The sequence below is a fragment of the Rhinatrema bivittatum genome, chromosome 15 (assembly GCF_901001135.1).
Source record: "Rhinatrema bivittatum chromosome 15, aRhiBiv1.1, whole genome shotgun sequence".
NCBI classification, from domain to species: Eukaryota; Metazoa; Chordata; class Amphibia; order Gymnophiona; family Rhinatrematidae; genus Rhinatrema; species Rhinatrema bivittatum.
This window is the reverse complement of record NC_042629.1, coordinates 50,799,187-50,811,650: the sequence shown is the minus strand read 5'-3', so window position 1 is coordinate 50,811,650 and position 12,464 is coordinate 50,799,187. Positions and strand designations below refer to the sequence as shown.

General features: G+C 41.8%; 1 protein-coding gene across 33 annotated transcripts in view; it reads left to right on the top strand.

The window, feature by feature from the left end:
* The window catches only part of ABI3BP (ABI family member 3 binding protein), a 293,742-nt gene that overhangs the window by 181,871 nt on the left and 99,407 nt on the right, over positions 1-12,464 (top strand). For 30 of the 33 annotated variants that reach the window (XR_003852746.1, XM_029577766.1, XM_029577758.1 and 27 more), the window contains exons 12-13: positions 8,489-8,527; positions 9,635-9,703. Coding sequence is in view for 32 of the 33 variants with exons in the window: in XM_029577766.1 (XP_029433626.1) it covers positions 8,489-8,527; positions 9,635-9,703 (108 nt within the window). In the remaining variant the exon portion in view is untranslated. The remainder of the gene's footprint in view (positions 1-8,488; positions 8,528-9,634; positions 9,704-12,464) is intronic. The other 3 variants (XM_029577752.1, XM_029577765.1, XM_029577775.1) reach the window with 1 other exon arrangement.

The following is a 12,464-nucleotide window of genomic DNA, read 5'->3' as shown; positions in this document are numbered from 1 at the left end:
CTCTCAAGATAGCCAAAACATGCAAGGAAGCTGGGTTTGAAGACCAAAAGTATACAAATATATGCTGATCCTAAAATCCTCTCTGTGTTTCTTGAGCTCTGGGGTTCTACATGGCAACATTTTAGTCTCTCTCTTTAATTCTCAGGCTAGTGGATCCATGGAGTTGTAGCCAGTCTATTCCATCTGAACTATAAGACTACCAGTAAAATAAAAAAAAAACCTAAACCACCCATCCCCTGCGTCAGACAAAAAAAAAAAAGCCCTGGCAGAGCTGTCTGGCCCTCCTGCTACGTATGGTGCGCTATACGAGAGAGAGTGTGTACTGCGACCGTAAGGATTTTTTTTTTTCTTTCCGGTTTCCAAAAGCACAAGCGCCATCTCTTGCCTGTCTTTCAGCAATTAATCATGGTATCCCGAACACAATCTGCTGTTTTTGTGCTCCTGGCTTCAGGCACCCGCTGATTATGAATCAAAGCACAGAGCAGTTCTGTTTCTTCTCAGTGATGTCACTGTGCAAAATCCTGATTATTCCTTTGTAACTTCAAATGAATCGCAGCTGATCCCTTCTGGACCCCAAACCTCTCGCATTCCAAAAACGGCTGCAGACCAGGCCCGACGAGGCCGCCGTTTCTGCTGATCAGTATTTTAAGTGTTATGGTCTTGGAGCAGGAAATTTTAGGAAATCCTTGTACAGATTCCCTTGTGCGGTGTGTGCCTGCCGCAGGCTTTTAAAGAAAACCGTGGGCCTGAGACGCGCAGAGATTGCATGTATTTACTGCAGGGGTTGTTTTTTTTTTTTAATTTAAATTTTAACAAGCTAACTGAACAAGAAAAGACATCTTTCCAGAAAAAGCTTCTAGTTTCAAAAAAAAAAAAAAAACCAACCCACCCCCACACACGCATACAAATGTTACATAAGAAAATATTTCTTACTAGAACTGCAAATAAGACCACAAAAGGAAACAGAAGGGTTCCAAGAAAACAAAAAAACCCTCAATTATAAAAAAAAAAAAAGAGATTAGGAGTAACCTATGTTGCTAGAAAAAAGTAAAAACATAGTGATTGGAATGGATTCTGGTTTTAAAACGATGGGGAAAAGCCAACGGAATTTTCTGTTTTGGTTTCTGTCATCTCCCATTTGAGACCAAACAAAACCGAATGAGATTTTGTTTCGATGCCTCATTTCAATGCACGCTGTTCCCCCACTCCCACCCGCAACACATGGTTTGCAAATAGTGCACAGTAAAACATTCTGTAAGGAATAGCGTATTCTAAAAATAAAAAAGGAAAAAACACAGGCTAAATGAATGAAACATAGAAATAACGGCAGAAGAAGACCAAAGGGCCCATCCAGTCTGCCCAGCAAGCTTTCACACTTTTTTTTTTTCCTCTCTCATACTTATCTGTTACTCTTGGCCTTTAGTACCCTTTTGGTTCTATTTCCCTTCCACCCCCGCTGTTAATGTAACCTTTTGGTTCTATTACCCTTCCATCCCCACCATTAATGTAGAGAGCAGTGCTGGAACTGCTTCTAAGTGAAGTATCTAGCTTAATTGGTTAGGGGTAGTAACCGCTGCAATAAGCAAGCTACTCCCATGCTTATTTGTTTACCCAGCCTGTGCCATTCAGTCCTTGTTGGTTGTTATCTGAATATAAATCCACTTTTCTTCATTTGCCCTGCTGTTGAAGCAGGGAGCTTCTCTGGATATGTATTGAAATTGAAGAATCAGGCTTAATTGATTTGGGGTAGTAACCGCCATAGCAAGCAAGTTACACCCATGTTCCACTCCATTCTCCTCCTCCTCCTCCAAGTTTCAGGAACCCTCGTTCAATGTAACTTATCTCTCTTCTCTCATCTCTTCTACCACCTTCTCCGGTAGCCTCCTAGTTACGTTTATTGTTTAGAGTTTCTCTTTAAAGTTCTCTTTACCCTTGTTCAATGTAAACCGATATGATAAGATAACCATCTTGAATGTCGGTATAAAAAAGGTTTAAATAAATAAATGTTTATTTGTTTACCCAGACTGTGGAATTCAGTCCTTGTTGGTTATCGGAATATAAAAATAATCTTCATTCCCCCTGCTGTTGAAGCAGAGAGCAACACTGGATATGCATTGAAAGTGAAGCATCAGGCTTGTTTGGATTGGGGTAGTAACCGCCATAACAAGCAAGCTACTCCCCGCTTTTTGTGAATGCAAATCCTTTTTTTCACATTTCCTCTTGCCGTTGAAGCATAGAGCACTGTCGGAGTCGCATTTACCATGTGTATGTCTATTGAATAAGGGTATTATCTCCAGGTAGTAGCAGTCTTCCCTGCAAGCCTCCTTCTCTTCCTTCACATCCTCTAGACTTTATGGATCCACAGTGTTTATCCCACGCCTCTTTGAAGTCCTTTGAGAAATGCAATGAAAAAATAAAATAATTTATATTCCGTGCACCCCCCTGCATAATAAGAAAGATTGAAAATGCAATATTCTTAAGCAAAGACGGCTGAATCCTTCCAAGCTATCTTGAGTGGCCATCTTGATCAGAATTGTAAAACAAATAATTATTCTTACAGCTCAGTTTAGGTCTAGCCAGAAACGGTAGGGAGAAGCTGGCCCCAGGTTCTAAGATCTTGGGTTATAGATTCAAGACACGCATCCTCCAAACCTGCATTGCCCTAGATGCACTGAGGAACGTAAAAATATTGACAGACAAAAAAACAAAACTTATCTGTTTCAAAAAAAGCTTTTTAATAAAAGCTTCCTGTCCATGAGTGGGTGGAGAACCAAATTCTACAATTAAAAATGGCCTTCAAAAAGGTCAGGAGGAAAAAGAAATCTTGTCAGATATAGGGAATGAATGATGGCAGATAAAGACCAAACTTGCCCATGTAGTCTGCCTATTTTGATCTTTATGAATTTGGGAATGTAAGGGATTTTAGTCTTACATGGTTTGACATTTAGATAAGTTAATTTAAAGAGAGCAGAATACCTACTCCTTTAGTGAGGAAGATAAGTTTTTATTGCAGTAGCATAAAATATATATAATGTTTTTTTATATAATAGATATTAAGGTTTCTGGTTTTACAAAGCAAAGCATTCTTATTACAAAGGTTAGGAATACCCCGGGGTATAGGTCAACGCCAACTTGTATTCCTCAAATGCAATGCCAGTTAAACCACCCCAGTTTAAAGTAGTTGTTTAGCCAGTTCTCCTGCAACTGATCCTGCTACCAGAGCACCAGCTGTCTTTCATAGCTACTGTCAAAACGGAAACCAGTCAGCGGGCACAGAACGTGCCACCTCCACAGCACAGGTCCCTGATGTCTGATCCCAGGTCCAGATCGGGGGCTCTTTTAGCTGTGATGGACATCCTCTTGTCTGGAGCCAAGACGTTCTCCACAATCCAGCACTCCACTCGACCACTTGCCTCATTACGGAGGCGAGGCCCGGGAAGGCGGGCAACCCTGGACATCCGCTGGCCTGGGAACCCTTTGCGATGTCCTTTCTCCAAAACTAGGAGGTGCAAATGGCTTTGAGAAATCTAGCTGAGGAGCCGGTACAGGGCCCAGACCCCACCAACACTGCCTCGCGTATTGCAAAGTTGTCCATTAGGCCAGTCATAGGGAGAAGAAGCCACTGGGCAAGTGTATTTACCCGGTTTCCTCCTTACAGTCCGTGCTAGGAAGAAAGGAATATAACAAAAACCGGTGCAGGTCAAGCCAAAAAAAAAGCGCCATCTTGAATCACCCTCCTATCTGTGATTTATGAAATCTGATACATTTTTCAATGAATCATTTGGGGCTGTTTAAACTCTACACCCCTAAGAAGATTTTTTTTCATCCAAGTCCAGACACTAAATTCAATTCATCCTAAAATAAGTTAAACTTTATTCTCATATTTTTAAACTGCCTCTCCCAAAAATATAGCTACAGCGCAATGAATCTCTGTGCATTCTCTGAGATGGCCCCTGCACTGGTAGGTTTTACAGTGCTATGATAAAATGCCAAGACAAAGTTCGAGCAATTTGTTTGCAATCTATTGATCTAGGCGGTTTCAACATTTTATTTATTTTTTTATTACTTTACTGGACTCCACCTCTGAATCTGATGAGGAAAATAAGATTCAGGAATTGTTTATGTCCTTCCTGACTGGACATTAAGCCTATCTGACTAGATTTGTTGATATATATATATTTTTTTATTAACTAATTTGATAGATTTTTTTGTGTAAACAATTTTTATTGGTGATTAACAAGAAAATAAGCGTATATAACAATTTATTAGTCTCCGACTTGTTATTCCCCAAGGTTTTGAGGGTAACTTTCAAACAACTGCGCGTGGTGGCATCCATGCGCGTACATGGCCGCACGTAATTTTCCCATAGTATTTTATAACCCCAGCATATACCATACACGCATATTAAATACACATACCTTTACCCTGCAACATATATGCCCAAGTATACTTACAGGCCAATAGAGGCAAATATTTGTGCCTTGACCACACTTACTTTTCCTACCCATTTTAAACATATTTGCACATACGCACACCAAAATCGGGAGATATGCGAGTATCTCGGGGCGGCGTGCACCACGCGGATTTTAAGAAGCACCCGAGAGTGCACGTATTTTTAGGGTAGGATAGGACTGTTGGAATTTTAAGAGCCCCAAGCTTCTGCAGAAGCCTTGCTCCCAACGTCTAACATTAGGAGTGCCAATGGGGCAGGACTGGCATCCCATGCACAGAGACATCTGCTCTGGGCCAAAAGTTACTGTGCCCACCCTCACCCTGCTCTTCAGTATCTTTGGGGAGGGCTCATTGGGGCAAGGTTTATCTGGGCTCCGCATTCCCCTAGAGTTAGCTCTGCTCCCAAAGCACCGTCTCTGTTGAGAACTAAAGTGGCACAGACTATGTAAAAGCTTTTATGAACTGGACATTCTTGGTCTTAATATACAGGAATCCCAATGTTATGAACCAATTTATGAGAAAGTCCATTGAAGTTGGGTGAGATGAGAAACCGTTGCATACAAAAGTTAATGATCCTCTTGTTTTATTTTACTTTTATTTTAATTTTATAAAATGCTTCTTTCAATTTTGGGATAGATCCATAAGTTTAATGGGAAAAAGTATTTTTGTAATCACTTTTAGCCTGGATCTATTTTTCATTTTTTATAACTTTAGACTAGATCCATAAACTTTATAGGAAAGTATTATTTTGATTTCTAGCTTTTCTATCTATCTTGAAAATTTGCTTGCTGTAGGTTGACTGATTTGGGAGATAATGTGCACTCAGACAGACAAAACAAATATATATATATAATTTTTAAAAAGTCACTAAAAAAAATGATTCACGCAGAGGAAACTGAAGAATGACATTTTACATTGACATGGAAACTGCTGATCAGAACTTGTGGATCAGCTGGAACAGCATTTGCATATTTTGAGTACTGCGTTATTGTTATTTACAGTACATAACAGGCAAACCATTCATGTGGAACCATTCACTGCAAAACTCTTCCAAGTGCCCTGCCACTCCCTCAGATTTATTACTGTAGGTTATCCTAAGCTTCAAGCCACATGATGCTTCAATTAGCTGAAGACTCTTGCTACAGATGGAACATGTCTTGTATGTTCAACAAGACTGAAGAAAACAAAAGCCTTTATTTTGTAAAAGCCTAGTAAAGGTGCTATGTCCACCAAAAACAAATCTTCCAGCCCTCCAGAGATACCATAGTGGCACTACAGATTTTCCCACAAATTCCTGCCAAGGAGCTTTGACTTCACAATGGGGAAAAACGCTAGAGATCAACGTATATTTTATGTTTCAACATCTATTCAGCGCTTGGAATCTCTGCTCAGACTGTCAGCTCTGGTAGCCACTCTGATGCTGTTTTTAGTACTGTTAGATATCTGCCTGCTGGGGACTGGACGGAAGCCACCATGTTGAAATGACATTTGCTCTTATTGCATAGAATATTGTTGCATGGTCATCTGCTGAAAGGCTGCTTACCTCTGACTTAGGGTTACTCACGTTTGTTATTAGCTACAGAAAGAACATCCTTAGAAGCCAAAGCAACGTTTGGTTCATTGGAAAGAGCAGGGACAGTAGATAATGGTGAAATATTCATTTGTACTACTTTCTTGCAGTTTTTTTTATTTAGCGGCTGCAAGACAGCGTCAGTGGTATGACTTTGGCGTTCATGGCTCTTGGTTCACTTCTGGCTCAATGGTTAATCCTCTACCCTTGTGGCAACCCCAGCGTTTGTAAAATGTTAGGTCTTTTTTTTTTAGCTCAAGCATCTTAATTGCAGATCCTTTATAATGCGCCTTACTACCATGGCTAACCAGTCACTTGGCCTTATTCTAAATCTGGTAATTCATCATTTGAATCAGTCAGGGCTGCAATTTGATTTTCATCTTTTCCTATTATAACATATCTGAACTTGAAAATCCATCTTACCTCACCGCATGACATTTTCTGGCTCTGCACAGAATTCTTGCCTTCACTCAGTGTTGAAAATATCAAACCTGAAGTTCTGGCATGGTAATTTTTCAGATTTTAATGAAACACAGCTGGCTTTTTTTTTTTCCCCAAGTCCCCAAATTCTCAACAGTCCATACATAGCACCAGTTAAATCTGGAAAAGACATTGCAGTAATCCACAAAAAAAATGAAGTATTCCGACAGTTAATTTATTAAGAGTGTTAAGGATGGTATATTTATCAGACGGTTGGGCTGTACTAGCCATCTTTGTAAGGTAGCTCCTGCTGACACTGTATAACATTGGGTTTCAGCAGGTTAGGAGGAAGTTAACTAATGCAATAAATCTTCATAGATCTCAGGTGAAAAGATGAACATGCCAATGCAGTGTTTGGCTTTTTTTCTTATCCATCTATTACATTTCTCAAACAATTCCATGTTCCTGGAAGTAGATGTTCAATAGTATGAAAAAGTGTGCTAAATTATATTAATATCAGGACTAAAATACAGCCCAAAAGTAGGAATAAACTATATAAAACTTTAACACAAAGAAAAATCTTAGTCTGGGAAAAGCATTTCCTGCAGACTGCCAAAAATGTCAAACTAGAACAGAATTCGAAATTCTTATACCGGCGATGCGGTGTTTTCAAGGTTTTTAAAAACTTAAAAACGCATTCTGAAAATAAGCAATAAAAGGTAGGAATGAGTATTCATTTTAAAATGAATGGTAATCCAAACTGAACGGGATATTTTCATTTTTGTTCATTTTATCCCAAAGCGAATGCACAATCCCCCCAAAAATCCCACAAATGTAAAATACTGCTATTTTCAAATAATGTAGACTATTTTCCAAAACAAAAAAGAAAAAAAAAAAACCAAAGGAAAAAAGCCCACAAAATGAAAACAAATAAATGATCCAAAAACAAAACAAACAAAAAAAACAAAAAGGTGCATTTTAAAATTTCGTTTTACTTCTATTAGATCGCATCCCAATCGGTGTCTACTGGTTGCAGATTTACATTATGACAGTGTAGACAATTCAAAATCAGACCATGTCAATAAATAATCAAGAAGCTTCAGGAGGATTTTGCCGCTGTACACAATGCAGTGATGTTTGGGGATTGTTTTGTATTTATAAGCACCTGCTAATCACATTCTATTGCACTGTTTCCCTTTTACAGTTCAGAGTATGTAAAATATCTTATACAAATTATTTGTATAGCGCATGCCAGATGTATGCAACATTGTACGGAGACACATAAGGGACAGTCCCTAAAAGTGTAAACCGCTTTGACATATTGTATGAAAGGCAATATAATCAAATTTTATAAACTAAACTAAGTGAAAGATATAGGTCAGGTAGTTGCTTTATAATCAGACAAAAAATCTATGTAATTTATCATATTACAGCTTGTGGTTTCCACTGGGCATAGATTTCAAGCAGCCTTATTGATCCTGGAGAAAACTAGAGTTACTGTAGGCTAATAAAGAATCAACAACTAAAAAGTGGAGTCGTAGCCTAGTGGTTAGAGCAGGCAGCTGAGAACCAGTGAACCCAGATCCTATTGCCGCTTCTTGTGACCTTATGCAAGTAACTTCACCTTCCATTGCCCGAGGTCCCAAGTCAGATTATAAGTCCTCTGGAGACAAGGAAATACCGACTTGTATGTAAGTGTAACTCTCATTGAGCTACCACTGAAAAGATGAGCCAAATTGAAATAAATTAAAGATAACATTGAAGTTGTGCACCTTCACAGGTCTCTTCTTCAGTCTTCAGTTTTATTGTTGATAAAATTAAGCTTCCTTGAGTTCATAATGCTGAGGAAAGGCTTGTACCTCAAGGTTTGGATAACAGTTACAGGTCATGGAATTGGTTTTTAAGATTCAAAAACAATTGGTGTCAATTAGCAGGGAATGTCATTGAAACTGGTGGGACGACAACCATGAACAAGAGGTTCAGTCATAAGTATATAATATCTGCCAGTGGTCTAAGCATAGGTGTCAGTTGTGTTTTCTCTTTCAGCAACAATCCAGACACTCCTGAGACCTTTGACACCTGAAGGTAGTAAAGCCAAACTTGCTTTCTCTCTGTCTGTAGGCATTTCCTGCTTTTCACCAGGCAGAAGCCTGCATTGCACTTCATTGAGATGCCTTCTCCGGCTCATCCGCTCATTCCTGCTGTCATGGCCCAAATTTGTCTCATAGCTGCTGTATTTCTATTGACACGCATGCATCTCACATCATACTTACAAATATCAACCATTTGCTCTCTTACTGGCTGGGGCACCATCTAAATATACTCCACAATGCAACCGTTGGTGACCCCTGGAATGGACCCCATGCACCTTAATTGTCTTGTATTTTCTGGCAAACACCATTCCTCTTCCATGAAAGGCTAGGGAGAAGTTCCATGAAACTAACAAGTAGCAGATTCAAAACCAACTGGAGAAAGTACTTTTGTTCACTCAAAGCACAATCAAGCTGTGGAATTTGTTGCCAGAGGATGTGGTCGAGGCAAATGATATAACTAGATTTAAAAAAAGGTTTGGAGACGTTTCTGAAGGAAACAATTATTAGGTAGGTAGCCTTGGAGAAAGCCATCACTTAACCAATGGGAGTGAGCAATAGGAAATGGATCTACTGTTTGGGATCTGCAGGGTACATCTGTAGAGATCCAGACTGGCTGCTGTTAGAGAGAGACTGCTGGGCTCCATGGACCTGTGATTAGCGTGCTGAGATTTTCACAGACTCTGGCCAACTCAGCGATGCTGCAACTTGTAACCAGATAATCCATTTGTCTTTCTGCATTCACCAGAGCTCTTTCAACAGCTGAACGTGGACCTGTCATCAACTGAAAATGCTGTAGCATGTGTTCATTTTTTTGTTTGTTTTTTTATTTTTATGAGAGGCATTTGGCCAGGATCCAGATGGTTTAATTCCTGGAGAGGGATCAGGTGGCAGGACTTTAGCTCGGTCCACGCCCTTCCCGTATTGTACAGGTTCTCAATCTCAGCCTTATCGGTCAAGAAAGGACCATCCTTAGCTCATGACTGAGACCTTAACTTTAATCTTAGCTAAAATGCCAAAAAGTTTCCTCATGGAAGCTGAGCAAAAGTGCTACTCTGTGTTTGGATTCCTGATATTCTCTCTTTTTCTTTTCCACATCCAGATGACATTCAGAGTTTGCCTTCCAGACCCCGACCATTGGCGAGTTCAGAAGGGCCATCGACAGAACCTGGTAATAACCAAGTTATTTTTAGCTTTCTGACGCGACTCTGTTGTAAGGTCTTTTGTAAGCTTTATAAAAAAAAAAAAATGTTACACCAACACTGTGTCCCTTTGATGCAGGTGATTCAAATACTGAGCTTGTCCTTTTAAAAAAAAAAAAAAACCCCAACATTTTTGAAAGGTTACATTTCAAGAGAGAACATATCAAAACAAATAGAGGAAATATCTGCCAAATTCTCTCTTACTTTGTGTTTTTCTTCCCCTATGCCAACTTTCCAGTGGCACAGAACTAGATTGGGGGTGGGGTAAAGGAGAAAGGTTGAAAACACCAGATGCAGAACCATCAGCATCTTTCACTAGGTGCTTTTTTTTTAGCATACTGTTAGGATTTGCGGCACTCGCCCGCTCTCACGCAGCAGGAAGTCCGCCAAATCCAGCTGCCGTGCCCGGCCTCCATGTAGGCGAGCATGCCGCACGTAACACGCACACAGTGGAGGGAAGAACCTGGACGGCGCCTTCTGATGATGTCACTCGCCTACCCCTACTTAAGCCCGGGCCCCGCAGTAGTTCCTCGCATCAGCAGCAGGTCTCCTGATGTGCCTTGCTAGTCAGTACGTGTTGCCTTAGTCCTGTGTTTCTGTCCTTTCTGTGTTCTCATGTTCCTGCCTGAGACCTTGCCTTGTCTTGCCCAGCCCTGTTCCTGTCTGTGCCTTTCCCCAGGTCTTGTATTGTTCTATCTCGTCTCGCCCTCCCTCGGCTTGACTTCCTGGATTCTGACCTCAGCTCTGGGCTCTGACCATCCTTGTCTTCTTCTTTGCCCTGACCTCTGGCCTTCCCTGACCTCCACCCAGCTTTGGGCTCTTGCTTTCACCACCACCCTAGAGATCCACCTAAGTCCTGCCGGCAGCCAGAACCGAAGGACAAAGCTCCAGTCTCTCCTCCTACGGGGCATGTCCACCAGCTGGCGGGGTGAGCAAAACAGGTTTGCCCTCTAGGCTGCACCAATCACCTCTCAGCACCAAGGGTTCACCAACACCTATTCCTGTGCCAGCATTGCACATACTTTTAAATCCTATCAAATGGTGGCATAGGATCAATATAACCCTTCTATAGTTTTTGAACAGAAGAAATGCTGCCTTATGTTAACCACTCTGTGTCAAGCATACATAACAGGCAGCCCTTCAAGAATATTCACATTTTTCTTGTAAATGTAAGAAACAGGCCCAAGGCTTATAGGTAAAGCTTTTGAAGATAGCATATTACATTCTGATACTCTGCCCCTGGAGCATCCACTCCGTGCAAGCTCTGCTCAGTGCAGCTAAAGCTTGATCAACTCCCACTGATGAAAAGTTGACATTTCCATCTGCACTAGGCAGTTTGTTTATTTATTTATTTATTTATTTATTTATTTAAGGTTTTTATATACCGGCAATCATGAGCACATATCTTGCTGGTTTACATGAAACGGGAGTGCATTAAATACATCAACTAGAACTGTGGTGATCGAAGGAGCAGTTACAAATAACAAGGGTAGCAGAACTTGGATAAGAAGGAAGAGATAGGAAAGTTTACTTCCCGCTTGCTGCGGTGTCACTTGAAATCACAGATCCTCCGCTTTTAGTTGATGATCTGAGCACCTGCTCTAAAACGTTTGTGGAAACAGCACAAAAACGGACACCAGAAATCTTTGTAAGAAGCTGTCGTGCCCATTGCGGTTCATAAGGTTTGACCGCTGCACCCCAGAGCGTTACGCTCGGGAGGGGGGAAATGTCACTGAAACACTGAGTACCAAAATGTCCCCAAAATGTTAAAGGTAACGTTTTTCTGTAGAATAATAAGTTCAAGGATGGGATCATCATATGAAGCTGGGGAGAGGGAGGCAGGCTCAAAGGGAATGCAGAAAACGTGAGGGTGGTAGATGCCTAGAACAGACTCCCAGCGTGTTTCTCTTTCGAAAGTGAACCCTTGTGCTGTGAAGGAGCTGTCCCGGCCAGACGAGCGAGTCCGTCAGGCCCACACTGACAACGGGCAGACATACCCCGAGGCGGGACTGGCAGGAGCTTGGCTTATACGAGCCGGCTTGCCTACAGGTTGAGCCCTTGGGTTCTGATGGCCAGCAGGTCTTAGGAAGCTCCCTGGGATGGTAGCAAATGCGAGGGTCCAAGTCCAGGCAGTGAACAGCGAGAATCAGTAGACAGGCCAGAGATTAGGGGCAGGCAGCAAACAAAGAATGGTCAGGTATAAGGCAGAGGGTCAAGTCCAGGAGTCAATCAGGAAGGTCAGAAGTCAAGCTAAGGTCGGTCAGAGGAGACAATCCAAGGGAGATGGAGTGAGACAAGGGCTAGGGCCAGGAAAGACTAACTGGGAAACACTAGCACAGAGACGGGAAGGCATGCATGAACACAGGCAACAGGGACATGAGCAGACAATGCAGGGAGCGAAGCAACATGCACTGAGGAGCAGATCACTCGGGAAACCTGTTACTGAGGCTTCTCGGAAGGCGCCTTTAGTAGAGTAGAGGAACTGATGTTATCCAAGGGCGCCATGGCTGAGTTCCCGCCACGGGCCTTTTAAGAGTCAGGCTGTTGGGTGCACATATGCCTAAGAGGAGCGGCTGCTGGCAGTGTCTCAAGCAGCACTGAGCCGCGTTTACGGAAGGGGGGGGGGGGACTGTGTGCCAGTCGTGAGATGGATCTGGCAGCATCAGGGGTGAGTGAGGCGGCTCACGGGGCCATCCTGCAAGCCACCGAACTTAACAGTATCCCCCCGCC